General features: G+C 47.7%; 1 protein-coding gene across 2 annotated transcripts in view; it reads left to right on the forward strand.

The window, feature by feature from the left end:
* The window catches only part of ABCC1 (ATP binding cassette subfamily C member 1), a 121,602-nt gene that overhangs the window by 66,381 nt on the left and 28,069 nt on the right, over positions 1–27,152 (forward strand). The window contains exons 11-19 of one of the 2 annotated variants that reach the window (XM_036917918.2): positions 3,025–3,117; positions 4,792–4,995; positions 12,399–12,545; positions 14,128–14,215; positions 16,559–16,634; positions 18,824–18,950; positions 21,568–21,744; positions 23,308–23,475; positions 25,118–25,301. In XM_036917918.2, coding sequence (XP_036773813.2) covers positions 3,025–3,117; positions 4,792–4,995; positions 12,399–12,545; positions 14,128–14,215; positions 16,559–16,634; positions 18,824–18,950; positions 21,568–21,744; positions 23,308–23,475; positions 25,118–25,301 — 1,264 coding nt within the window. Of the gene's footprint in view, positions 1–3,024; positions 3,118–4,791; positions 4,996–12,347; positions 12,546–14,127; positions 14,216–16,558; positions 16,635–18,823; positions 18,951–21,567; positions 21,745–23,307; positions 23,476–25,117; positions 25,302–27,152 lie in introns of both variants that reach the window. The other variant, XM_036917917.2, reaches the window with a different exon arrangement.

Here is a 27,152-nt window from a genome sequence, read left to right on the forward strand (position 1 = left end):
CCACATTTCTCCCACTGTATCCTCCCAAATGCTAACCAAACTCATTTATTCACTAGTCTTGAGTTATGTTGGTCAAATCTCTCTCAGTTTCAAGGGGTAGAAGTCCATGTTACCTTCGTCTAAACAAATAAAGGGAATTTTGTGGGTGCATGGAACTGAAAAGTCCATGCTTGCTTCAGGCAGGGGTGGATCTAGGAGTTCAAGCAGTGCTGTGTGGTTTCAGTCTTACTCTTTCATCTTTTGTTGGCATTATTTCCTGTGTTTTGACTTCATTCTCAATAGGATTTCCCCATGGTTTCCATAGCTTTGGGCTTATTTAATCTTTACAGATATTGGTGCCAGAGAAAAAAGAGTACTGCATTCCTTTTTGCTTCAGCCAGGGTCCCAGGGAGCACTATGATTGTCCTGGCACAGTCCTGTTCATATCCCCGAACCAATCACTGTCAAGCAAGAGGCAGAGTTCTCTGATTGGTCAGCCTGGGTCACTGTGCCCTCCCACTGGAGAAGGGTGGAGATGTGATTGACAGCACCCCCACAGGGGAGGTGCAGTTTGCAAAATAACAAGGTGATGAACCACAGTGCTCACAGCCTAACACGTCTTAATCTTTCCCACCTCGAGCCTTTGCATGTGCCTCTCCTTCCACCAGGAATTCCTGTCCCTACAGATGAGAGCCCACCTATCTTGAAGTCTTTGACAAATACCACTTCTGTTCATTTTTTCCCCCTCAGTTAGATGGACTTCTTTTGTGAATACCAGTAACTCTAGCATAGGAACTTACCTGATTTTTACCTTCCAGAGTAGGTTTTTGTATGCTCGGCATACCACCCCATCCTTCCCTGGTAACATGTTAGTTATGGACACAGCATCTTACTGTTGTGTCCTGTGAGTGTGGTCCCACCAGGGCCTGGAGCATGAGAGGTACACAGCAAATTATCCTTTGATGGACGGTGGTTTGCCTTTTTTGTGTGTATTTACAGAGCAGAAGATGAGTGATCGTAAGTCATTTTTAATAGGGATAGTTAGAAAATAAATACCAGAATTTAAATATTAAAAAAAAATTTTTAAGTCTTGTCAGGCAGACATTCTTGGGGTATCTCCTTCCCCAGAAAACGCTGCCTTGGGTAAAAAAATCTTTGGAACACTCCTTATAGAATTACCTTCAGGGCTGGCTTACGAACCATTAAGAAAACTGCTTTGTTTTAGACGAGGGTTGCTGAACATATTGCTGACACTTGGGGCTGGATATTTCTTTGTTGTTGGGGGCTGTCGTGTGCTTTTCAAGATGTATAGCAGCATACTTGGCTTCTTCTTGCTAGGTTCCTATGACAATGCTCCCTTCTCCCCATTTGTTAACCGAGATGTCCCTGAGGGAAAATTCCTCCCTGTTTGGGAACCACTGGTGCAGCCCCAAAACAGGATCTCTCCATTTGCCCATCAAAACATGGTATAGGACAGTGGCTGACTGTGTGCCCTGAAATCAGATGGCCTGAGTGCAAATCCCACCGTTTCCATTATTCTGTGACCTTGTTACTTAATGTCCCCAAGCCTCAAAGTCCTCCTCTGTAAATTGGGGATGATGATGGTATTTGCTGTCATAGGGACGTTGGGACAACTAAGTGAATTAATGCATGTAGTGTTCATAGAACAGTGCACAGTACATAGAGATGCTCAACAGCTTTTAGTTGCTACTATTTTCTGTCAGAGTTGATTCTGAATGCTTTAGATTGTTGTAGAAATCATGTTCATTCTCAAAGTTGGGTTAATCTTCACTGGGCAGAGATGCATCACAGAAATCATTTGGAGCAATAGCATATTTTGGTAATTGGGACTGAGCCCTCACAGGTGACTATGGAAGGAACTAACTCCTGTTTTTCTGAATGCCTAGTGGGGGGAAAAAGAGTCATATCACCCTATAGTTCCATGTGTGTGTTTGACCTAAGTAAATGTGCACCCGGCCAACTTCCAAACTGTCTTCATTTATAGGAGTTAAAAGATGTAGATCTGTATATTGTCTTGGCCTCCTAAGCTCTCTGAGGCTAGTTTCCTTATCTGCAGATGAGATAATAGAACATGTCTACAGCCTTTTATCTACGAATCCCCAAATCCAAAAACTCTGAAAAAATGAAAGTCTTTCTTAACTCATTTGGTAGCAGAATGTAACCTGTGACATATTTATTATCTCAATTACCCCTCTTGGTGTGAATATGCCTATTTTACTGCCGCACAGTTAGTGCCTTTGATAATGGGGTGTTGGGCCAGGTCCCAGTGAGGGGAAAGGCAATATATGGGCATATACGCCTTTGTCACGGTCCCCAAGGCCACACCATGGCTTGCTAGAAGGACTCACGGCTCTAACATTATATAGCACGGTTAGCAAAGGGTAAAGGTTCAGGGAGCAGATTTTATGGAAAACCAGGTCCTCTCCCAGCACCATTCCCTTAATTCCCCAACAGTGAGTTGTGACAGCATGTGTGAAATGTTGCCAGGCAGGGAAGCGTGGTTGAGACCCCACGCTGAGGGGTTTTATTGGTTGCTGGTCACATAGATAGCCTCTGCCTGACGCCAAACTTCCAGACTCCAGCAGGAAAAGGAGTGTTCAGCATAAACCATATTGTTTGTGCACAGTTTCAGCACAGCAAGACACTCATCAATTACAAGAGTTGTGAGGACCCTCCCCAAATCCAAGCTCCTAGATGCTGACCAAGGGCCATATTTGTAAGCTGGCCTTCAAACAAGATCAGCTTTTAGGCCTGTTAAACTGTTTTCTGCTCAACACCTTATTTCCTTTCTGCTTTTCCCAAGTTCTAATTTGCAAAACTTATCTGGCCCCCAAGGTTTTGGATTAGGGATTGTGGACATACATGTTCATCAAGGGACCCTGGAAGATGCTCAGGAATAAACCTGAAAATCCTCAACAGCCAGTAGCCGATAGCAGTAATGCAGCTGGCCCAGGAGAGGAGGCATGGGGTGGCTCAGCCCAGGGAAGCTCTGTGTTAAGACCTCTGTTCTCTTTCCTTCCTTAGAACCTGGGCCCCTCCGTCCTGGCTGGGGTGGCTGTCATGGTCCTCATGGTTCCTGTAAATGCTGTGATGGCCATGAAGACCAAGACCTACCAGGTGGGTGTCTGTGTCCACAGCACTGCAGGCTGGGTGCCTCCAGCACAGGCCCTGGGGGTCCAGCCTCGCCTGCCGTCGGTGTCCTGAGGAGCTCTGATGCATGTGGATGCCTGGGCCTTGTTCCCCGGATTCTGAGTCACATAGTATGGGTGGGGCCTCAGAAGGTTTTAAAGCTTCCCCAGGTGGTGATCACAGTGGGGAAGGTTCCCCAAGGTTGAGAGCTCCTGAAATAGACCTATTGAGCCAGTGACTGAAATCCAGTCTCTGAGCTTCTGAGAGATTCCAAATATCCCATAGAATGTATTCATTTGTGTGAATGGTTTCAAGAGTTGAGTAGAAATTATGCAATTCTCCTCTTATTACCTTATGTTAGATGCAGTGTTCAGCTCCTTATTTTCAGGGAGTTTTTGTACTGTTTAAGTTTTGAAGTATCCAAGCAACAGAGTGAATACCTTCTCATTATAAATCTGTTCAAATAATACCAAAGTATATAGATTAAAGGGGATGTCCCCTTCCCGTTCCTGGGTGAATAGGAAGAACAGAACCACTGTGAACACACTGAAGCAAATCCTTCTAGAAGTTCCTGTGTGTTTATGTAGAGATCTGATTAGATAATTAGGCTTGTGTGCAGGTGTGTTTTTTTTGTGGTATTACCATATATATATTTTACACAAATGGGCCTTTTTGTTGACTGATTTTATTGTTTGGCATTTTCCTGTGGCATGCCATATAGTCTGACTTCATTCTCTTGGACTGGTGCCTAATGGTTCATGACAGATGGGCCAGGGTTTATTTCTCTGCTCCCCTGTTGGTGGCAGTTTTTAATATGCATTTGAGATTTAAGATGAAACCACTTGGCTGTACTGATGATGCCATAGGGGAGATGCATTCCAGGACAGGCACCTATAGGAATGAGGGAGGTCCCACGATGGGCAGGGGAGCGGATGGAGGATGGCTAAAAGAAGGGGGCCTCATTCCAGCCCCATCACCTTTCATCCTCGCGATGTGTCAGTTTTCCTGAGCAGCCCACGTCTGAAACAGCTTCAGTTGCTGGCTTTGACCTCATACTGCTTAAAGTGTCCTCATCTGTGACCCTAGTCCTTACTGAAAGGGTTCTTGTGAGCATTAAATGACTCAATACACGTAAAATGCTTAGCAAAGTGCCTCATGTATGGAAGATTCTGGATAGTATTCATATTTAACAACTGTACATTGTGGGCACCCAGTGGTTGGAACCAATGCTAGCTGGTATCGAAACATTTCAGTATTTTAATAACCATGCACTGGCTGAAAATCAATAAAGAAAATAAGAAAATGCAGGGGAAAATCCCAACCTCATCATCTCTTTTGTATTTAGGTCATCAGAGTAGGCCTGTGCCCCTTCTTCCCTGGACACCTGAAGGGTTTTTCTTGCCTCTATCCTCAGTTCCAAATTTAATAGATTTCCCTATGCCTAGTTTAACGTGATTCAAAGCAGGTTTTTCTCCTTGATAAAAGAGTCCTTTGGAGCACTCTCAGGGTCAAGGACAGGGTTCCTAGGGATTGCAGAGCCAGCTCTCCCACCCTCAGGGAGGCCTCTTTTTAATAGATGGGGATGTTGAGTGATGGTCGGATGCCAGGAACAGAAGTGAGCGGGCCGGTGAGATTTGGCATTGATTGTCCTTCCCCTTGAAGGTGGCTCACATGAAGAGCAAAGACAATCGGATTAAGCTGATGAATGAAATTCTCAACGGGATCAAAGTGCTAAAGCTTTATGCCTGGGAGCTGGCATTCACAGACAAGGTGCTGGCCATCAGGCAGGAGGAACTGAAGGTGCTGAAGAAATCTGCCTACCTGGCAGCCGTGGGGACCTTCACCTGGGTCTGCACACCTTTCCTGGTGAGTGACGCCAAAGTTACCCTGGTCTGTATCATTTTATGTTCTGTTGTGTTTTCGTACCTAAATGTTTTTGAAAGATCACTATTTTTGTTTTCATACCTAAATATTTTTGAAAGGTCACTCCTTTTAAAGACTGCCACTCCCCTTCCTTTATTTTATTCAGAGACCCTGGTAGCTTCCAGCCCAGGGATACTCAAAGTAGCCAGTTCAGGAATCGCTTATTACAAGTTCATTAGGAAGTAAGGAGCTTGCGCTGGGATGTTAACCAGTCCTCTCTGTTTCCCTCACTGAGAAAACCTTGCTAGGAAAAAAACGTCAGCAGAACTAAGCTGTATGCTTGGGGCCATAGTTGAGCTACATTATGGTGTCACCTCTTTGCTGTCAACTGGCCCGTTGACCACATTTCAGGGGGGCGATACCAGACCCACTCTAAAATTTACTCATTATTCCCTCTGTTGTCTGTCTGCACTAGAATGTCAGTGCTGGGAAGGCAGGAGTTTTGTCTTTTTGGTTCACTGCTGTGTCCTTAGTACTTAAAATAGTGCCTAGTAGGTGCTCAACAAACATCTTTTGTTCATTGTAAAAGAAAAAAAATTCAAACCATACAGGAAGTTATAAAATGAAAAGTATGTTGTTTTTTCCTTCCATCTGTCCTATGCTCCAAAGAGACCATGAGTGTATCTTTTCAGAAAAAAAAAGTTTATGCATGTGGGTAGGTAAAAACATAATTTCTAACATATTTAAATGAAGTCATACTATACAGTGTTCTAGATCTTGTTTTGTACTTAATGTATAACCTCTCAGTTCCTGCATTTAGATGTGCTTCATCTGTCTTAATGAAGTTGTTGTTCAGGGCATGGATGTGCCATAGCTGGCTGAACTTATCTCCTTTTGCTGGATTTTTATTAGAATGTTCCCTGTTCTCTGCTTTTCTGATTCATGTTGCCCTGAATGTTCCAATATATATGGCTTGGAGTACCTTGATGGAAAGCGTTGGCTGACCAACTTTGAAATGTTTAACAGTGTGAGTTACTGTTTTCCAAAGGTGGCCCCCAACCAGGAGAGCATATAGCACTGAACTATGGAAACCCTTTATGCATGACTGAAAGCCAAGAATGGTTAAAGTTAACTTCAGATCGGTCCCATGTTTGTTTTTTCTTTCTGTCTTTGTACCTTAACGATGTCATTATTTTCTTAATGTGCTGATAATGACTGTTTATGTCGGCCAATATATATTCTTAGGGGAAGTTTCAATGAACTCCAGTCAGCACTTTCTGTAAATAGGAAAGGTTTCTGTGAGACTGCCGTCTGCTTCATGACAGCTAAGTTGCAGGTGGAATATTTGAGGAAACTCCTGTCTTTCCAGTGTTTGTCAAAGTGTGTTCCTTCTGACCCTGGATTTTCCTGGGCTCAGCTTAATGTCTCCCAGAGTCTGAACCCACATGCAAAAGCATTATGGTGGAAAACTGTGATCTCCAACCTGAGCTAGTTAAAATGCAGCTCGCTGGGCCCTACCCATAGTTTCAGAGCCAGGAGGTGCAGGTGAGGCTTGAACATTTGCAGTTCTGACCCCAGTCACCAGGCACTAGTGCTGCTGTGGGTTCGGGGTACATGCTTTGAGAACCACTGGAGGGACCCTCACTCCTCAGTGTGGCCCATGGACCAAGCAGCATTGACAGCCATCACCCCATTGGGAATGCAGACTCTCAGGCCTCCACCCCAGACCAGCAGAAGCAGAATCTGAAGTTCAGCAGGTGGTTCATGTGCCTGTGAATGTTTGAGAAAAACTGACAAAAAGTAGGAGTAGGCAGCCTTTTTCTGTAAAGGGGCAACTAGTAAATACTGTAGGCATTCTGAGCCATATGGTCTCCTAACTATTCATCTCTGCCAGTGTAGTCACACATAATATATAAATGAATGGGTGTGGCTGTGTTCCCATAAGGTTTCATATAATCTTCATGTGTCCTAAAATAATACTTCAATCTTTTTCCCATCATCTAAGAACGTAAAATCCATTCTAAGCTCATGGGCCAGACATAAAATAGGTGTGGACCCACGGGCCAGTTTGCCGACCCCTGGCTTTTAGGAATGGATTGGTCTCCTGCGGGTCAGATGCCTGGTCACCATCATTCCGCCTCCCTGCCTCTAGGATTTTGCCTGTGACACACGGAGGGGTTAGGGGTGTGTCGGGCTGTCACATGGAGGCCCCTGCCCTCCCCTGCGTGGGGCCCACACCAGATTGTGTCGTGGTGCTCTCTCCCACAAGTGATGCTCAAGCAGCCCTCCAGGTGACCACTGCCAACTGGCTGGAGTTGGCGCAAGAAGGGACATCTCTTAGCTGTTCTGGGACTCTGAGTTCCCTGAGATCCCTTCCGGCTCACATGCCAGCATTCCAGCCAGGAAGGTCCCGCCTTCTAATTCTTTCCATTATCCAGTCTCTCCAGCTTTCCCCAGGTCTCTGATGACTCTGATTTTTAAAAGTAAAGATAATAAAAGACCAGATGGCAGTTATATAGGGTGTTCTTTTTATTATGTTTCTTTAAACTGTTAGTCTCCACCTGTTTATAACTGTTAAATATTCTCTTCTGTGTATGTGATGCATTTTATTTTAAAAATAGAAAGTAATGCCTTTCTCCTGGTAAAAATAGTTTAAGCTGAACCAGAGGTTCCACAGCAGGATTCCCGAACCTCAGCATGCTTGACATTTGGGACCTGGGAATTCTTTGTTTCTTTACTGGGCAGGGGGAGGTGCTGGCCTATGCACTACGGGGGCTTGTGCAGCAGCACTAGCTGCTACCCACTAAATGCCATGTGGCACCACTCCCACCCCCTCTGTAGTTGTGATGGTCAAAAACATCTCCAAACATTGCTGCATGTCCCTCCAGTTGAGAACCACTGGTCTGCAGTTAAAGGCCTGCTCAGACCTGTCACCTAGCTTCTCTCCCCAGACCAGCTTCTTTAGTGTATTTCCAGAGAGAACCTCCACATATACCAGCCTAATAGTGCCTAGATGTAATATATTTATTTAAACTTATGTATCTCCTTTATTCACTTCTTTACATACTAATGTAAAAAAATCATACAGAAATACAAGATGTTTTAAATTCCTTTTTTAAAAATTTTTCTATAGGCAAAGGTCTGCACCCAGAGGGAGCAGGTGATCAGGTTTAATCCGTGGGTTGTGTTACACCTGGCATGGTGGACATTTTTCCCCTAACCTTCTGCTCTGCACATTGGATCCTCCAACCAAACCTACGGTTTCTAGCTCGTCACTCAGACGTGCTGGCTGGCCCTGAACTTATCATCTCCTGCCCTGCTCTCCAGGAGGAAGCTATGGCAGGAAGTGCTTATGGCAAGGACTGGCTTTTCTTGTCCTTGAATTTGTCACTCAGTTTTGGGGTGGGAAGGGAAGAGCAGGCCTCAGGTTTCCAGAGACGGGCTTTGTTGAGCTCTTTGCCATGAAACAGTTGGGCCTGGTGTCCGTTGGGGACCTCAGCCCCGGCTGAAACACCGAGGCCTCTGACTACATTAGGATAAAATATGTGGCCTTAGGTTCCCTTGGAAGGTGTTGGTATGTTCTTTCCACTGGTGAATTCCTGTGCTTCAAGGGTGATGAGGTGTTTACCCAGTGGTAGGTGTGATGGAAGACAGGCCTGGGAGGCCAGACAAGAGTGGGGCCACCATTTGGCAGGATTGATGGGACTGTTTTTCTGGAACAGAGCCTGGCATTTATCATGTCCACTTAATGCACTTCTCTAAAATGGCCCAGGCAGCTGCCAATATTTAGCATTTTCTGTCTTGGGAGATTTGCAGACTTCTTGCCTCCTTTATTAGGATAATCATCATTCTATGTTGTAATTGCCTGTTGTTTAGTTCTCTGCTGAACATACATGAACCTTGTCTTGTTTCGCTTATATCCCTAGAACATAGGGGACTTGGCAAATGGCACACACTCAGTAAGTGTATGTAGAGCAGTGACTGAATAAATGCATGAACCAAAGATTTGGATAAACTGTATCAGGACCTCTCTTGCAATTGGTAGAAGCTTGAGTCATTGACTAGAGTGAAAAAAGAAAGTGAAAGAAGTCTGGGAAAGTGTTGGTTTTAAGTATGGCTGGGGTTTCAGGTATGGCTGGATCTAGGTGCTCTAAAGATGATACTGGGAAATACTCCCTCTCTGTCTCCCAGCTCTGCTTTCTCCATGGGGTTTCTTTGACAGACAGGTGTTCATCACAATTACAATGCATCCCGTCATCTTAATAACCCCTGTGAAGAGAGATCCCATTAACCTGTTTTTCTATTAGTTCCTGCAAAGCTGTGAAATTGAGTCTCACTGGTTGTGGTTGGCCCCATGCTTATCCCAGAATCACTGGGGCCAAGGACATAGAATGCTTAGATGGGACAGACCTGGGTCAGGTGGCTTCTGGTGGAGCTCGGGGTGTGTGTGTGTGTGATTCGTCTGTGGCCAAAGCTCATAGACTTAGATTTGGAGAGGTTCTGTTCCCCCAAGGAAAACTGGGTGTGATTACCAGAAGCAGTGGGGTGGGAGCTAGGTGGACAGAAAAGCCAGATGTCCATATACAGAGACGTTGGGTGTCTTAGGGGTTGAGTTGTTTGCTGTATTTCTGTGTGGTGGCACTAATAGCACAGAGCGAGATGCTTGGTCTTCATTGTTTGGGGACTTTTCCATCCCTGACCCATACCTGTTACAAGGCCAAGGCCCACCCACTGACCTGCCTGCAGCCCCAGTCCTGGTGCTGACCTCACACCCTTCTGAACACTCCCTGATGGAGAGAGCCTGGTTAATGCCTGTTTCTCTCTAGACCGTGGGTGTCTAGATGGCCAAGCCTGCCTCACTCCCCAGCACACAATGCAAGTACACAGTAGAGAGGTGCTCAATTGGTAACTGACAGGTGAATAAATAAGCACCACTTCCTGGAGAAGCCAGGACTGTGGATCTGAGCAGCCACATGATGTTGCTCCCTCTCCATGCATGCTCTGTGTTGAGCAGCCCCATCGGTTACCCAAGGGAGCTGGCATATTCTGGTGGGGAGATGCCTGAGCCCTGGCTGTCTCCACTGCTGAAGAGATCCCTCTGAGTGTATGCTGTTCTGCCCTTGGACAAATGCACCCACCGACCTGTCTGTCCGTCCATCCATCCACCCACCCGCAAGCGTTTACTGAGTATATACCATGATCCAGGCCTCTTCTAGGCAACGAGGATAGAGTGGTGACTACTGCAGACCAGAATCCTTACCCTCAAGTAGTGTTCACTCATTCTAGTTGGGAAAGATGGATGATAAACAGCAGGCATAATGAATACATCAAGTCATATGCTAGACATGTCATAAGTGCTGTGGGAAAACGATTTAGGTCAGATGATAGGGAGGACTTGGGGTTTTAAATAGTATGAGTAAAGGCCCTACTGAGAAGGACCTGGTGAAGGGGGAAGAGTGAGCACAGAGACCCTGAAGCAGGACTGTGCCCCACCATGGAGGAGCCCAGCAGGACGGGAACAGAGGGAGTGAGGGGCAGCGTGGGAGGCGAGGAGGCCAGACAAGTTACGGAGAAGGGATGTTTACACATCACGTGGGTGCTGGGGTGCAAGTCAAGGCTTTGGCTTCTGTAGTAAGGACAAGAGACTTGACTGCAGAGAGCTGTGGCTTTTGTTGTTGTTATTATTTAGATATAATTCACCATTTTAAAGTCTACAACCCAGGGGCATTTAAATACCCACAGAGTTTTGGAACCATCAGCACTGTGTAATTCCAGGACGTGCTCCTCACCCCAGAAGGAAACTACCCTCACTGGCAGTCGTTTGCCACATTCCCCTCTGCCCCCGCAAACTGCCTTCCTGTCTCTGTAGATTTGCCTATTCTGGACGGTTCCTAGAAGCAAAATCATATCCTATGTGGCCTCTTGTGTCTGCTCTGCCTTCTTCCCACTTAGCATCGTGTTTTCTGAGTTATCCACATTGCAGCAGGTACTGCTGCTTTGTTCCTTTATATGGCAGGATGCTGTTCCTGTGTGTGGACCTATGTAGGGAGTTCTGGATAGGAGGCCAGGGCGTCAGCTTGCCCGTTAGTGTCAGAGCCAGAGCAGGAACCAGCTCTGCTTCCCACACCCTTACTCTTGCGACCTAGTCAGTAGAAGACCCTGAAATACGCTGGACCATGGCCACCCAGAGGCAGGGCTGCTCAGTCTCCTGACTTCTCAGCAGGCCGGGCAGTTTATTTCCCCCAGGAGAGCCTTTAATGGCTTTACTAGCCCAGGGCTGACATGAGGTGGGGACTTTTGTCCTTCTGTTGGGGTCCACCGTTTTCCAAATTGCTCCTGATAGCACGTACCAGCAGATCTTACTGGATGGCCGTTAATCAGCCTCCTGGCAACACCTGGGGCTGCCCTGGCCCCGCAGTGCAGTGTGGGGAGGGGGCCTATCCACCTGCTGATCTTTCACCTCCCTCCTGGATTTCTCAGAGGGTCCTTCTTCCTGACAAGGGAGGTGAGGGGCTGCTGTCCCAAACAAGCAAACCAAAATTCTGGTTGGCAGGGAGCCTGGGTAGTAAAATCCTGGGAACCACCACAGGGCTTAGAGGCAAGCCTGACTGTGGGGAAGGGTGAGGGCTCCGGAGAGCTGTGGGCTGTTTATTTTCCTTTAAAAAAAAAAAAATCAGTGTTCCTTTCTTGGGGTGATAAAACCACGTACTCTGAGCCAGAAGGAACTGTAAATGGTGCCATTAAATCTCCACCTCCATGCCCATTTCACAGATGAGTCTGCTGAGGCTCTGGGACAGTAGGTAACTCGCCCAAGGTCTTGCTTAGTTCTCCCGTGTGCCTGGGATTGTGCTAGGCACAGAGGACACAGTCATGTGCAAAACCTAGTCCCTGCCTTTGTGGAGGTTCTATTCCAGTGCGGAAATAGACAGTAAGTACATATAATATGACAATAAAAGGTGGTGATCAGTGCTGTGAAGAGAAATAAACCAGGAGAAAAAAGTGGAGAGCAATAGCAGAGCTGTGGGAACAAAAGGCAGCCTCTCTGAAGGGTGAGGTGGGTAACCAGGCCACCACATGGATGGGAAGGTGTTCCAGGCAGAGAAAACTGCAGGGGCAACGGCTTGGAGGTGGGATTATGCTTGGTGTCATCGAGGAATTCTAAGAACACAGGTCCAGTGTGCCCCAGAGGAAGTTGGTGGGAGAGGCTCCTGGTCACTCATTTGTCTGGTGCGCACTCTGAGTGTTGACTGAGTACCTGCTATGTGCTGGACACCGCCCTCAGTGGCCAGTCATGGGCCATTGCTGCTCCCGTGGGGAGGCCCCGAATATATGCCGGGGGGCGTGATCTCCTACAGCTGGGACTGAGGCTCAGAGACACAGGTCAGCGCTGGGTGCTCTGCTTACAGGTGGCCCTGTCCACGTTCGCTGTCTACGTGACCATCGACAAGAACAACATCCTGGATGCACAGAAGGCCTTCGTGTCCTTGGCCTTGTTCAACATCCTTCGCTTCCCCCTGAATATTCTCCCCATGGTCATCAGCAGCGTCGTGCAGGTACAGGCAGGGCTGGGGTCTCAGGGAGGGGATTCTCTGGGAAACGAAAGCAAAAGGGCATGAAAATCACCGTCCATGCAGCTCCCTCCGCGTGACCCTTCCTACTGTGTGTGGGGGGCTTGGTGAGGCCCAGGCCAGCGACTTTCGTGCATTTTTGGTCATGCCCCAAAGAAGTACATTTTACCTCTTGACAGGGAAGTCTCACTTGAATATCTGAAACAAATGTTGAGTGCAACAAGGCTTTCTCATGCTCCATGAGACTCTGAAATATTTATCTTGCTCTATTTTGATCTGATCTGTTCCACCCTGCCTTATCCTCTTTTTTTAAAAAAACTGCATCTCTTGACCCACAAACTTGAGTTCACCGTCCACTAATTGGCCTTGACCCACCATTTGAAAAGCCCAGCCTAGACCCCCTATAATTCCTAAAATTGTAGGTGACCGTGAGAAGAAGCTGCTCTATCACACACTCCTACACTGTTGAAGCTCCTGCCATTTTCTGCTGGGACTATTTCTCTCTAGCAAAGCACACATTTTTGTGGAAAACCCCATTTTCAGCCCCAGATCAGCCTTAAGATTTGATTGTACAACTCTGGTTGTAGGCTTTCTTTTAAAATATATATAAATAAGCCATTTTTTGTTATGGAAAATTTCAGATGTACATGAAAGTAGAGAATAATATAATAATGAACTTCTGTGTACCTATCACCCAGATTCAACATTTTGCCAACCTTGCTTCATCTTATCCTTCTCTCTCCCCGCCACACTGTCCCCCCTCCATTCCTTTCTTCCTTTGCTGAAGAATTTTATAGCAAATCCCAGATCTATTGACATTTCATCCTAAATGTTTGAGTGTGCATTTCTGTTTACATAATTATAACACCATTATCATACCCAAAAAGCAATAGTAATTTCTTAAAATAATGCCCAGTCCATATTAAAATGTTCTGGATTATCTCAGAAATACCTTTACAGTTGGGCCATTTGAACATAGGACCATTGTGGTTTTTTGTTTTTTAATTTATTTTTCTTGCGATATAATTGATCTATAACATTGTGTAAGTTTAAGGTGTACAATGTGTTGTTTTAATACACCGATGTATCGCAGTATGATTAGGCTTGTAGCTTAGCTAACACCTCTGTCAAGTGACGTGGTTATCCTTTTCCGTTTTTGTAGTGGGAAGCATGAAGATCTTAGCAGTTAAGAAGTCTGTCCTACAGTATTGCTGACTACAGTCACTATGCTTTGATAAGACCTCTAGATCTTATTTCTCTCCATTTGCCATTTGTACCCGTAAATGGGACTTTTGCCTTTGCTTCTGAAGTCCCTTGTCATCTGGGAGAGTCCCCCTACCCTCCTTTTTAGTACCGGTTGTGGGCTTTTCAAGGAAAACAAAGGAGAGTCAAAACGTGTCTTAGCTTTTATTCTAAGGTGTTCGCTTGATATTAGCAAATGCGGCGCCCTCAGACGTAGGCAGGATGTGGGCCCCTCGCACTTGGAAAACCACTGAAAGTTAGCCTCGGTCTGTTGTGCAGAAATGCCTTTAAAAGTAACTACGCCCTGTAATTACTGTCTGTGCAGGCAAGTGTTGCCCTCAAGCGCCTCAGGATCTTTCTGTCCCACGAGGAGCTGGATCCCAGCAGCATCGAACGGCGGCCCGTCAGAGATGGTGTGTGCGTCGGGTTCTCTGCGCTGGGAGGCCTGCCCTCGGGTCTGGCTCTGCACCAGGGCTTTCTGCAAGGCCGCAGGGAGCAGGATGTGTGCAGAGCAGGGTGGACTTGCAGGGTCTTATCTCACACATCCCAGGGGATGACCGTGCACTTTGGTTTTCCTGCTGCTTTCTGGCTGCGAGACGGCCGCTGGGTGAGACCTTCCCCTGCGGGTCAGGCTCCAGGGCCCAGACCTTGATTCTGTTCTGGGCAGATGGGCAGGCAAAACAAGGTTGATGGGGACCAAGCAGCCTCCAGCATCTACTAGCTGTGTGACCTTGCGTGGGTCACTTCACCACTCTGAGCCTCAGGTTCCCCATCTGCATATTGGGAATGGAGGTGCTTTCTTTGGCAGGGAGTTAAATGGATTTTTATTGGTAGGTTTGTTTATTTGGTAGCTTATTAATTTATCCTTTCCCAGTCAGCTGCAGGAGCAGGATTCTTACTCATGGAGGTATCCAGGCACTTGGAGATCATGATAAATATTAACAGCAGTGACCACTGCCACTTAAATGATGCTTACTTGCTAAACACAGGATTGTGGTGGTCATTTCTTCTCTAGTGTAAAAAAATGATCTGTGGCATTTTTCATATGACGTGTGTATATATATATATATATGTATGTATAATATATATATACACTATGTGTATACATATATTATATATATGTTATATATATTATAAGCCTTCCTGTAGGGCTGGGCTCCTTAACCTTGGCTCTACTGATACCTGAGGCCAGAGCATGCTTTGCTTGGGTGGGGCTGTCCTATGCATTACAGGATGTCGAACACCATCCCTGGCCCCTACCCTCTAGGTGCCAGCAGCATCCACCCCGATTGTGACAGTCAAAAATGTTCTCAGTTGTTCTGTCCCTTGAGGAGCAGAGTTTTCCCCAGTTGGGAACCACTTGCTCACTGGCTGTTGAGATCTCCCCAGCGTGTGGTCATCCAGTTTCTGCTGTCCTGAGGTCCCAGTCCCCCTGCCGCATGACCTGGTTATCATTTTCCTTTTTGTAGTGAGAAGTGTGAAGATCTTAGCAGTTTAGAAGTCTGTAATATACGATTGCTAACTGCAGTCCCTATGCCTTGATAAGACCTCTAGGTCTTAATACAAACAAGTGATGCCATCTAAAGGAGGAGTGGAGGTTTCGAGCTACTGAAGTCGTTCCCAGCTCACCCCAAGTGCCACGCTGGAAAACCCCTGGGTTCACAGTGCCGTCCGGGTCTCAGCCTTCCTGCCCTGGTGGCAGAGTTCTGGCCTTTGACGTCCTGGGGTGTTTACCCCACTCTCCTGGTGCCACATGGGCCACCTTGGCAGCTTGTCAGGTCTCCAGCTTGTCTGACTCAAGTGGTTTTTCTTAGATTCCTTAAATAGCACCTTCAGTTCCCTTTCTTCTCTGTGGGGTGGGGTGAGCGCAGAGGGAGGGGGTTGTGGTAGGTTAACCAGCCAACTTCCTCTTGCTCTGGTTCATGAGCCTTTCATGCTTGGAGCAATTTATGTCTTTATTTGACAACTTGAAAACACCCCCATCTTATCTGTAAATGGTTTTAAGGTGGCTCATAGTTAAGAGTCAAAGATTGCTTTTGTGTAAGTGAGACGCATGAAGGGCAAGTAAATGACTTCATAGGTGCTTGTAGCCTTGGAAACACAGGGAGCTGTTCATATAATACAGGCTTTGTCTTAAACACTCCCCCTCCCCTGAGCCGAGGCACACCACTGTCTGGCCCATAGCTGCTTTTTCCCAGTTTGTGGGGACTGGTGTCCTACAAGGGTTGGCCTGCTGCCCTGGAGCAGGGTGGCTGGGCTGGGCGCAGGGAGGGAGGAAGAGGACGCAGGGAGATTCCACTCTGGAATATAGTTCTGGGGAAAGGACCCCACAACCTGAAGGAAAGAGGGCTGCCTGAGGTCGCTCCTCATTCCTCACTGACCTCAGCTTTTGCTCAGGCCTTGCAGTTGAACTGCCTGTGCCTCTCAAGATGGAGATGAGGGAGGCCCTGGAGCCTGGTACAACCTGTGGGCCCGCTGGCCTCTGTGAGATGGCAAGTGGCTGGCACAGCCTCCTGACTCTCAGGGCCGAACCCTCTTGCAGTTTCCTGCTGCTTTCTGGGTCTGAGGCCGCCTCCAAAACAGCTGGTTAGGGTTTTTCTTTTGACACCATGACTGCTGTAACCAGATACACCCAGGGCAAATGTCTAGCATCTGGGGTCGAATTGCTTGATTAGCAGGAAAAAAATAAAGCCTCCTGCTTGGGCTTGGGCCTGTGACTCCATCTATGCTCATGTGCTGTCTCTGGTGCTCTTCAGGTGGAGGTACGAATAGCATCGCTGTGAAGAACGCTACGTTCACGTGGGCCAGGAGTGACCCTCCCGTGCTGAATGGGTGAGCCTGGCCGAGGGGAGGACCACGGGGCTCCCGTCAGACATGGGTTCGAATGCCAGTCGTGCTCCAGCACTGTGATTTTGAATAGGTTGCTTTGTCTTTTGGAGCCTCAGTTTACCCATCTGAGAAACAGATCAGTCACACCTGCTTGGGCTGCGGTGAGGAGCAGATGAGAGTGTGCCCAGAAGGTTCCCTTGGATTTTAAGTGAGAGAAACTTTGCACAGATAGGCTTAGGCAGCAAACGGAAATTTGGGGCTTGAGTAACTGAGAAGGATCATTTTCAGGTATAGTGTGATCCAGGGGCTCAGCACCATCAAGACTCTCTCCATTTGTCTTTGTTCCGTTTCCCTGTGTGCTCCTGCCTTCTCAGGCTCATGATGGCAAATGGCCCCCATCAACTCCAGGGATACCTCCTCCCTTGTCAGGAGATGCCCCACCCTGCCTCTGACTGGCCCAGATCAGGTCATGTGTCCCTGCTGAGCCCACTGCTGTGCCAGGAGAGACTGAGTGCACTAGTTGGCCAGGCCACAGCCAAGACTGGTGCTGCGCAGTGGCAGGAGGCCTGGGTCTGCTGGACGGAACTCCTGTTCGCTTGGATGTGCTATCAGGATGGAATTGTTCTTCTCTGTCCTCTCCACAGTCCCCAGGCTGCCTGTCTCCCCCTCTCTGGCCATGTCCCCATCTGGCACCCAGTGTTTATCTTTCCAAAGCACACGGTGTCCAGGGAGTTAACCTGGTTCCCCAGGCAGCTTGTCAGGTGCCTGTCACTTCTTTCTGACTGGGACCCACGCTCAGTGGCACTTTTAGGCCCTGTTACGGAGTCTCCAAAACACAGGGCCAGAAGGGACTCTTTAGAGACCACATTTATTCCCATGCCCCTAAACAGTTGCCCCCTTACTGGGTAGCCAAGTTACTGCTATATTTTATCTGAGGAGGCAGGGGGAGGGGAGCGCAGGGGAACAGACTCACCAGAGAGAAAAATCTGTATACCACCTCCCTTGAAAATTATTGGTGGGATTGCATGTTCAGGAAGTTCTCCCTTATGTCTAACTTAACTCCTGCCTGCTTCAATTTTACCTTTCCTCTCCCATCCTGGTCCACAACTAAATAATCTACATCTGTGCCCGCATCCTTCCCTCCATCCTTCCAGATCCAAAGGCCGCCTTGTTCTAGGCACCCTCCCCACCAAATCCTTTCTCCAACCAAACCTTTTCTCTCCTCAACCTATAAAAATATTCCATTTTCATCTGGACGATCACAGGGGCTGCCTCACAGGGCTTCCTGTTTGTACCCGGCCCCATAAGCCTGTGATGTCACAGCAGGTGCGTGAGAATTAAACAATGACAGCCAAGTGTAATGGCATTCGCACTTGTATGTGGACATGATGAGAGTAGCAGCTGAAAAGCACAGCCGGGCAGGTACCCCCAGTGAGGCCCCAGCAGCCTTGCCTGCCCTGCCCTGGGGCGTGGAAAGCACCAGAGCTCTGACTTTGCTGTCGACAGTGGGAGCAGTGAGCAGCTGTCCCACGGTTCCCTGACAGCCATTCTCACTAGCAGAACATTGAGCTAATTTGTACTCGGCTTACCGTTGTTTGCTTAGGTGATTTCTGTAGAGACGCATTTCCAAAACTCCCAGAACTCAGATCGTCCCATGTCAGGCCCTGCCTCAGACCCCTCCTGGCTCCCAGCAGTGAAGCTCTAGCATCTTAGCACAGGGTCTTTTGAGGTTCTCTGGGGCCTGGCCTCCTCCCTGCGGCCTCATCTTGTGTCATGGGCTCCCTGCTCACACCTGTTAGGTCACCCCCTCAGGTCTTTTCTCAAGCTGTTCACAAGCGTCTGCCTGGTGCAGGCGCTCCCTTCCAGCAGAGGTCATTTTGAGCCATCCTCTCCCGCAGGACGCCCACTCTGTGCCCCTAGACAGAGCTGCTGCCCCAACCCCGTCAGGCTCCCTTACCATGGCCCTTTCCCCAGGTGTCCGCTGCTCTGTTTTCTCAGCTGTGTTGGCCTCCCAGCGCCTGTCCCCTGCTCATGGACAGCCCTCTGACACTGTCCCCTGGACTGTGCTGGGCAGTAGAAAGGCTGGGACCCAGCTTCCACCCCGTTCCACTCAGGGAAACCCAGCTGGAGTGCGCCAGGCCATCAGTTCAGGTGAGAGCATGGTTGAGGCAGGGTGTGTTGTGTCGTTTCAGCATCACCTTCTCTGTTCCGGAAGGTTCCTTGGTGGCCGTGGTAGGCCAGGTGGGCTGTGGAAAGTCATCCCTGCTCTCTGCGCTCTTGGCCGAGATGGACAAGGTGGAGGGGCATGTGGCTATTAAGGTAGGATGAGGGCAGGGGCATTGGGGTTGCTGACGGCCTGAGAGGATGGGCAAATGCAGTGTTTTCTTCTCTGATGGTCCCAGTGCTTGAGAGGTCTCTCCTCCTGCTCTGTCTTTCTTATTCTTCCTCTTCTCCTCAGTGCCATCCTGCAAGGCAAGATTTGGTATCATTTATTTCCTGCTGTATCCCAACACCAAGAAAAGTGCTCGGTATGCAGTAGGCACTCAGTATTTAGTAAGCACATGCATGCTCCTAGTTCCACTCGCCATCTCTCCCCACCTGTGTCTCTTGGTCTGCGTCTCGTGGTCTTTATGTATGAGTCTTTCTGGCTTGTTTGTTCTCTATCTGGTCCTCTCTGTGTATCTCTGTGTGTTTATCAATGTAACAAAACTTTAAAATGTTTTGATTTATTTCGTTGGAATATTTTCTCAGAGAATTCCTTTTAAGGGAACTGTTTGAATTCTGAGTGTTCGTTGAATTCCTAAGATGGAAGTCTTAAAAGGAAGACTGCAGTTTTTACTGCTTTTAAACATGCAGTGTACTTTGAACTAAGTTGGAAGATTCCTTAAGAGAGAGTTGAAGATGCTGCTTACAGGACAAATGAGTCCCATTAGAAATCAAGAGCCTTGTTCAGCATTTAGCTCATTCCTCATAAAAGGCCTCTCGCCAGGGGAGGAAACTTCCCTTCATGATTTGTGGACACCAGTGTTTCCTGGAGTGTGCTCTGCAGCAAATTCACCTTGCTGGACGTTTGGGGAAGAAAAGAGTCCTGGGCTCAGACAAGGGAAAAAAGCATTCTCTGATTCCTTCCCTCTTGGACGCTTGAAATAAACATTGAAAACAACCTATTTAACTTTGGCTAACTCAGCGTGGCCCACACATATTTGCTCATGCCTCTTTTTGGTCTGTGCCACAAGTGTTTGGGTCCCCAGAATTACCGTCTTTTTATAATCTACTTTTGGGGGTCCTGGTTTCTGCTATCGTTTTTATTTTGGAGCAGAAGTCTTTCTCTGTTGTTTATATGATGTCCTTTAGCCTAGTAGGCATTAGTAGAAAGGTACATTACAATAGTTGGGTTCAAACTAATGACATTTAGCTGTTGATTTAAGAAATACTCTGTCATTACTTTCAAGTACATGTTATAAAGTAAGATTAATGGGCAAATGTGAGCTAGGTTAATGGAAAAAAAATTACAAATCATGGTAGGATCCACACTGCATTGTGTTTCATTAACCCTGGGTTTCTACAACCGCAGCACTATTGACATTTTGGACCAAATAATTCTCTGCTGTTGGAGGGGCTGCCCTGCACATGACAGGGTGTTTAGCAGCAACTAAACATCCAGATGCCAGCAGCAGTCTTTAGTTGTGACAACCAAAAGTCTCTAGACACTGTCCAATGTCCCCTGAGGACAAAATTGCCCCCAGTTGAGAACCACTGTTTTAAAGTAAAAAGAAATGCAGAAATGCTGGATCTGGAGGTTGAGGGTGCACTAAATATTTGGTGTGCCGAGGTTGCAGATCTGTTTGTGACTGGCTATGTTGCTTTGGTAAGGGGAGTGCTAGAAATGTGTTTAAAATATTTATTTGTTCCAAACATTTAGGTTGGTGGGGCTTGTGCATACCATCTCTGAATTATCTGTGGGATTTATGGTGAGGCTTTGTGACATGTGAGCCTCTTGTAGGGTATTAGAATCAGCAATTTAGTTATCTGAGAATGAAGAGTAAGAGTTGGAATACCTATTTCCACTCCCATCCTTGTCCCCCTAGAATTCCCTTATTTCAGAATCTTCAGTGGCCCCCATTGCCCTTCTAGTGAAGCCCATACTCATCACCAGGACCTCTAGCCTGGTGTGAGCTGGCCTTTACAGACCTCCAGCTTCTTCCTGTTTGCTTTTCCCTTGCCATGATGTTCCTGTCAGACCACCCTTCCCTTCCTGTTCCTCAAACATGCCAAATTCTTCTCATCTTAAGGGCTTTGCACATGCTGTTCCCTCTGACGGCAATGCTTTTCCCATTTCTTTTTGTCAGACCAACTTATCCTCAACTGTTGGTCTGTGCTTTGCATTTAAAAAAATTACTAACATACATAAGACATACCATCACCCTAGTCCTTCCTCTCATGCCATTCTTAACACCTTACATCATGTGGACAGAAAACAACATAACTCTCATCAAGAAAATGTCTTCGATGCATCCTTCCCTGATGTCCCACAGCTAGGTTTTCCCCTTTAAAGGACTTTTTTTAAAGGCATCATATATTTTTCTCTTTTAGTATTTACCACAAGCATAATCAAATAATTATTGTTATTCATGTCTGGGACTTCCCATTCTTGGGAGGCAGGAGGTTATTTTTGCCACTGGAGACATTCAGTGAATATTTAATAAATACTTAACTATAATCTCACCAGTGAGGATTTTAGCTCTTAAACTCCTGGTATTAGAGTCAGCGACTAACCTGGTATGGGTTCTGATCCCAGTTCTGGCACCCCAGAGGCCTCGGTGACTCACTTTCCCTCTCACTGAAACAGTAGGTATGATAAAAGTGTCTTAGGAAGTAGGGTTCTCCCGGTGGATGCTGTCTTGTTAACCAAGTTTGTCTTCTGTTTGCCATCTAGGGCTCAGTGGCGTATGTCCCCCAGCAAGCCTGGATTCAGAATGATTCCCTCCGAGAAAACATCCTTTTTGGACGCCAACTACAGGAACAGCATTATAAGACTATAATAGAAGCCTGTGCCCTCCTCCCAGATCTGGAAATCCTGCCCAGTGGGGACCGGACAGAGATTGGTGAGAAGGTCAGTATGGCTTCACCATGAGCTCCTGTATCAGTCAGCTGTTGCTGTGTAACCTCGCTGGCTGAAGATGTTAAACACTCTCCTATTTGTGGGTGTGTGAGTTGACTGTGATTGGCCGACCCAGACTTAGCTCAGCTGGGTGGCTCTGTTCCATGTTGCAGGCGAGCTGAGCTTGGCTCTAGGCTGTGGTTCTGGCTCAGGTACTATTTCATTCTGGCCAGGCGCTATGCTAAGCACTTTACATGTATTTTGTCCTCATAGCAAGCCCATGAGATGGGGTTTAGTGTTATCCTCATTTAGTGGTTGAGAAAGAGGCACAGAGAAGCTCAAGGCCTGAGCCCCTTCCCACCTCTGGGCGTTTGCAAATGCTGCTCCCTCTGGTGGCCGTCTTGCTCTAGCGCCCCCTGGTGGTTATGTGGCATGCGCTCGGAGGTGCACGGCAGGTTCAGTTTTTGACTGCAGCACCAAGGAGCTTTCCATTTCTGTTTTTAGTCACAAGCCATTGACTTTTGGTCACTTTCTTGGCTGGTGAACAGCATCTTTTATTTGACAGCAATCTTCAGCTCCTTGGAAAGGAAAAACATTTGCAGGGCTCTCTGGGATTGCAGATAGCAAAGGAGCCTGAGCTAGCATAAGTAGAAAATGAGAACTGAGTTTAATGGGTTGTGTGGAACCCAAGGGCTGGAATGTAACGGGGGCTCCCCAGACTGAGAACCTGGTTCCTCCTCTGTTTTTCATCTCTAGTTTTCTGCACACCAGCTTTTTTTTTTTAAACTAATGTCTCTCTGCCACTTGGAGACTCCTAACTCTTTCTGGAGGGAAAGCATATGTTTGGCTGAGCTTGGGTCTGGTGTCTGCCCCTGGGCTAAAGAGCTGTGGCCAGAGGGACCATCGAAAAGAACCAGGACCCACCTCGGTACCTGGAGTGGCGGGTGGGTGTCTCTCGGGAGAGGCTGGGCAGTTAACCCAGTGGGTGTCCCTTTGATTCCCCAGCCCAATGTGGAAGCAACTGGGTGATCCGTCCTGGGAGGGCCAGGGCTGCCGCTGTGTGGTCCGTGTAGTGCCCTGGTGTGAGTCAGAAAGTGGTGCCCTATGATACGGCCTGCCTCTACTGTACACTGCTTCTACAGTGAGCAATAGATCCAGAATAAGCTCCCCCAAAAGTGTTAGCTCTTAATATCATTACCACATCCTCTCCTTCTTCCACAGACTCAAAGATCAGGAGGCTTGCCCATAGCCAGCATCATTTGGTGCCAACCCTTTGCTGAATGCCCACGGTGTGCCAGGCTGTGCTTGGCACTTTATAGGGTGCCTGTATTTTCTTTCTTTATTCAACAGTTGAAGCTAAACCCCGTGCAGGGACCTGAACCTGCATTTGCACAGGTGTGGTCCCACGCCTCTGCTGCCCGCTTAGATAGGAAGCGGTGGATGTGGCCCTGCAGGGCCTGTGGCCTGGGGCTGCTGCCTCCTGAGTGGGTCTCCCTCTCTGCCTCTCTGCATGTCTTGAGTCTCACAGCTTCTCAGGAAGGGCTTCTTAGACCCCTCTGCTGGGTTTCTCTCCAGGGCATGAACCTGTCTGGGGGCCAGAAGCAACGCGTGAGCTTGGCCCGGGCCGTGTACTGCGACTCCGACATCTACCTCCTCGATGATCCCCTCTCGGCAGTGGATGCCCATGTGGGGAAACACATATTTGAAAATGTGATTGGCCCCAGGGGGCTGCTGAAGAGCAAGGTACCTGTACTGGGGCAGGGCGCGGAGCTCCGGCTGTCTTGTTCTTGGGTTAAGTTAGGGTGTGTTCCCTCTGGGAATCTTTCATGTCCCAGAATTTTTTTTTTTAATTGGACTTAACATTTCTAATGCTTCCCTTGGAAGCCTTCCTGCTCTTGTCTTTATAGGGGGAATTCCTCAGCTCTCGCTTGAAGTCATTGCCTCCATTTGGCCAAAGGAGGCCCCTCTTATTTAATAATGGGAGTGGTTTTGCAGAGGGAAATCCTGCCCCAAAATCCTCTGTGTCTGAGCAGGCAGCACCCCCTCCCTGCTGAGGGACAAAGGTTTGAAGCAGGAAAACTGCCAGAACATCTTAACATGACAGGAAATGTTTCTTGTCCTCTTACTGTTATTATTATTATTATTATTTTTTTTTTAGGGGAGTTACAGGATGGGAGTGGGGGGGAACTGGTTCTTTTTTTTTTTTTTTCACTCTTTGATTAAAAAAAAAAATGCCCATGGGAATAACAGAGGCAGAAAAATATGAAAAAGAAAAAAACCAAAAGCAGTTATACATAATCCTGCTGCTTAGAGATTTTTGTATTTCTTCCATGTCTTTTTGCTGCAAGTATAGTCCTTTTAATGAGGTCACCACACCCTCCATATGTAGATAGCAGTCACATGCCACTTACCCTGTTGTGAACATTCCTGTATGCACCACAAAAATTCCATGTAAACAGGATTTTTAAATAGGAGATAGAATTTATCAAAATAATAATGTGCCCATGGTGTCAAAACCGAAGCGTATATAAAAGTATATTAAAGAAAAATGGCCCTTCCCTGATCCTGTACCCCAACTTCCTTGCTTGAGAGCAGGGCCCAGCAGTCTTGATGCCCCCTTTTTTGTATGGCCCTTGAGCTAGGAATGCTCTGTACATTTTTAACTGGTTAAGAAAAATCTGAAGAAGAATAGTATTTTGTGACATGTGGAAACTGTATAACATTAAAGCAGCAGGGTCCACAGTTAGCTTTGTGGGCATACAGCCAGGCCATCTGTTTATATCTGGTGGATGGTTGCCATCCCAAGGGGACTTAGCTAAGTAGTTGCCACAGCGACTGGAGGGCCCATAAAGTGCCAGCTTTTTACCTTTTGGCGCTTTAAGGAAAAGTTTGCCCAGTAGTGTAAATAGTCTAATGAATGAATGTCCTCCCAAATTTTCAGATAAGTAGACAAAATGTACACATGTATGAATTCTGTAGTTTTTTTTGGCGGGGTGGGGGATTACTTAAAAAAAGCCATTGTTTCTGGGACATTCCTTTATTCATCCACACATTGCATGCTTCCCTCCCTCATCCTTCAGATTTTTGTTCAGAAGTAGCCTTCCCATCACCCTTGTTAAAATTGCAACTTCTCCTTTGCTGCTGTGTGCTCACGTCCAGCACACACTGTGTCTTATGTGGGCCGCTGGAATCTGGAGCAGGAATGTCTCCTTCCCTGCTGTCCCCCTAGCCTCCCAGCTCCTGGCACCCACAGATGGGGACGTTTCTGCATGCTCACCTTCATCCCAGGCGTGCCTTGCCTTCTGACTTGAGTTGTAGATGTTGGGGTGGGGGTCCCCTCTCGCACAGGTGTGCTGACGTGGCCCCACCTCCACTTCACTCACAGACGCGGCTGCTGGTCACGCACGGGATCCGCTACCTGCCGCAGGTGGATGTCATCATCGTCATGAGTGGCGGCAAGATCTCGGAGATGGGATCCTACCAGGAGCTGCTGGCCAGGGACGGGACCTTCGCGGAGTTCCTGCGCACCTATGCCAGCAGTGAGCAGGAACAGGAGGAGCAGGACAGCGGTAAGAGGCCCGGTGGGGTCCCCAGGTGTCCTTGAGCGTCCCACCAGCTGCCCCGTGGAGGTGGTGCATCAGGGCTGTGCCAGGCCCCCTCAGGGACCATTTGGAAGGACCGTCTTAACCCTTTCAGGGCTGAATTGGGAGTGGGTCCATGTCAACAGCCCTGAGCTCAAGTCCCAGCACTTCCTTTGACATGGCTTTGGGCCTGCTGAGCTCCAGCATCCTTGTGGCTAAAGTGAGGATGCCGATACTTACAGTCGTGTCTCTCAGGCGGCTGGGAGAAGTGGTGGTGTGATCCACAAGAGATGTAAGGGTCATGAGGTGAAGCGTGGTGGCTGAGCATGCAGGCTGGGCCCCAGCTACTCCTCTTTCTGGCTGTGTGACCTCAGGCCCTTCTGGGGCTCAGTTTCCTCACTGACGAAGCAGTGTAATAACCGAACCATCCTCTGGCATCTGCTGTATATTTGATGTGCTAAATCACATAGAGCCTTTGGCATGGTTCCTGGCATGAGGTGGTCAGTAGACCACAGCTGCTGTCATTATGACCCTGAGAAAGGCCCCCCTCTTGTACGCCCACACGCTCGGCACCTGCCAGGTCCACATGGACCTGCCCACTTCCCAACCACTGTGCTCAGTCTGTCCCCCCAGCTTAGGACTCTGTAGGCGGGGCAGTTTTGGAGACGCCCTTTGAATTCTATGCTGGGTCCTCACCCTGTCCTTATTCAAAACAAATGTGCTAAGACTTGTGGGCATCCTGTTCTCTCTTATCAGTTGGCTTAAAATTCAAGGGATTGGTTTGCAGCCCTTTTCAGGCCATGCTGTGTTTTCATCGCTCAGACTGGCATCTGGAAGGATCCTCGACTCACATCCTTTCTTGCAGTTTTGCCCCATGTTAGCAAGGAGAGGGGAGAGATCATCTGATGCCTTTTCTGCTTTGGTTTCAGTTGTTGCTACAAAGAGTGGAGCTACAGAGAGGTCACCTGTGCTATCCTGACTTCCCCCTTCCAGGAGCTCATTACAGGCTCCCTGAGCCCATGGGGTGTGTTTGTTACATCCTTAGGCCCTAGACAAGCCTCAGATAAACTGTCCTCGAGGTGGAGGCTGCAGGGCTGCCCTGCTGCACAATTCCCACAGGCAGAGTTGTCATGGAAGTCTCTGTGGTGTGAAGGCGCACAGCTAAGCTAGGTATTGGTACTCACAGGGCTTCTGTTCTGTCAGGATTATCTCCTTGATTCCTCCTCACAACTCATGAGGAGGCAGAATGATGATTCTCAGTTCACCGGTGAGGACACTGAGGCTTAAAGAAACTTACCTTCTATTCCAGAAATGGGCAGGCTGTGCGAATGGGGCTGATCACTAACAAAGCTATTTACTATTCATTGATTTAGTCATTCAGCAGAAGTTTATTGTGCATCTACTGTGTGTTAGGTACTTGTATCAGTTTCCTAGGGCCTACTGTTACAAAGTGCCACAGCCTAAGTGGCTTAAATAAGAGTACGGTATTATCTCACATTTTCTGGAGGCGGGAGTTGAGATCAAGGTGTTGGTAGGGTTCATACCTCTAAAGCGGTGAGGGAAACTGGGCCACACCTCTCCCCTGCTTGCTGACGGGCTGCTGGCAGTCTCTGGCTTTCCTGGGCTTCTGAAGCACCATGCCAGGCTCTACTTTCATCTTTTCACAGCATTCTCTTTGTGTGTGTCTGTCTCTAAACATCCCTTTTTTATTAGGACACCAGCTATATGATCTCTTCTTAACAAATTATCTCTGCAAAGACCCTGTCTCCAAATACAGACATGTTCTGAGGTACCAGAGTTAGGACTTCAGCAGCCGTAAGAATACTGTTCTAGGTTTGG

Source organism: Manis pentadactyla, chromosome 10 (genome assembly GCF_030020395.1).
Source record: "Manis pentadactyla isolate mManPen7 chromosome 10, mManPen7.hap1, whole genome shotgun sequence".
In the NCBI taxonomy this organism is placed as follows: domain Eukaryota; kingdom Metazoa; phylum Chordata; class Mammalia; order Pholidota; family Manidae; genus Manis; species Manis pentadactyla.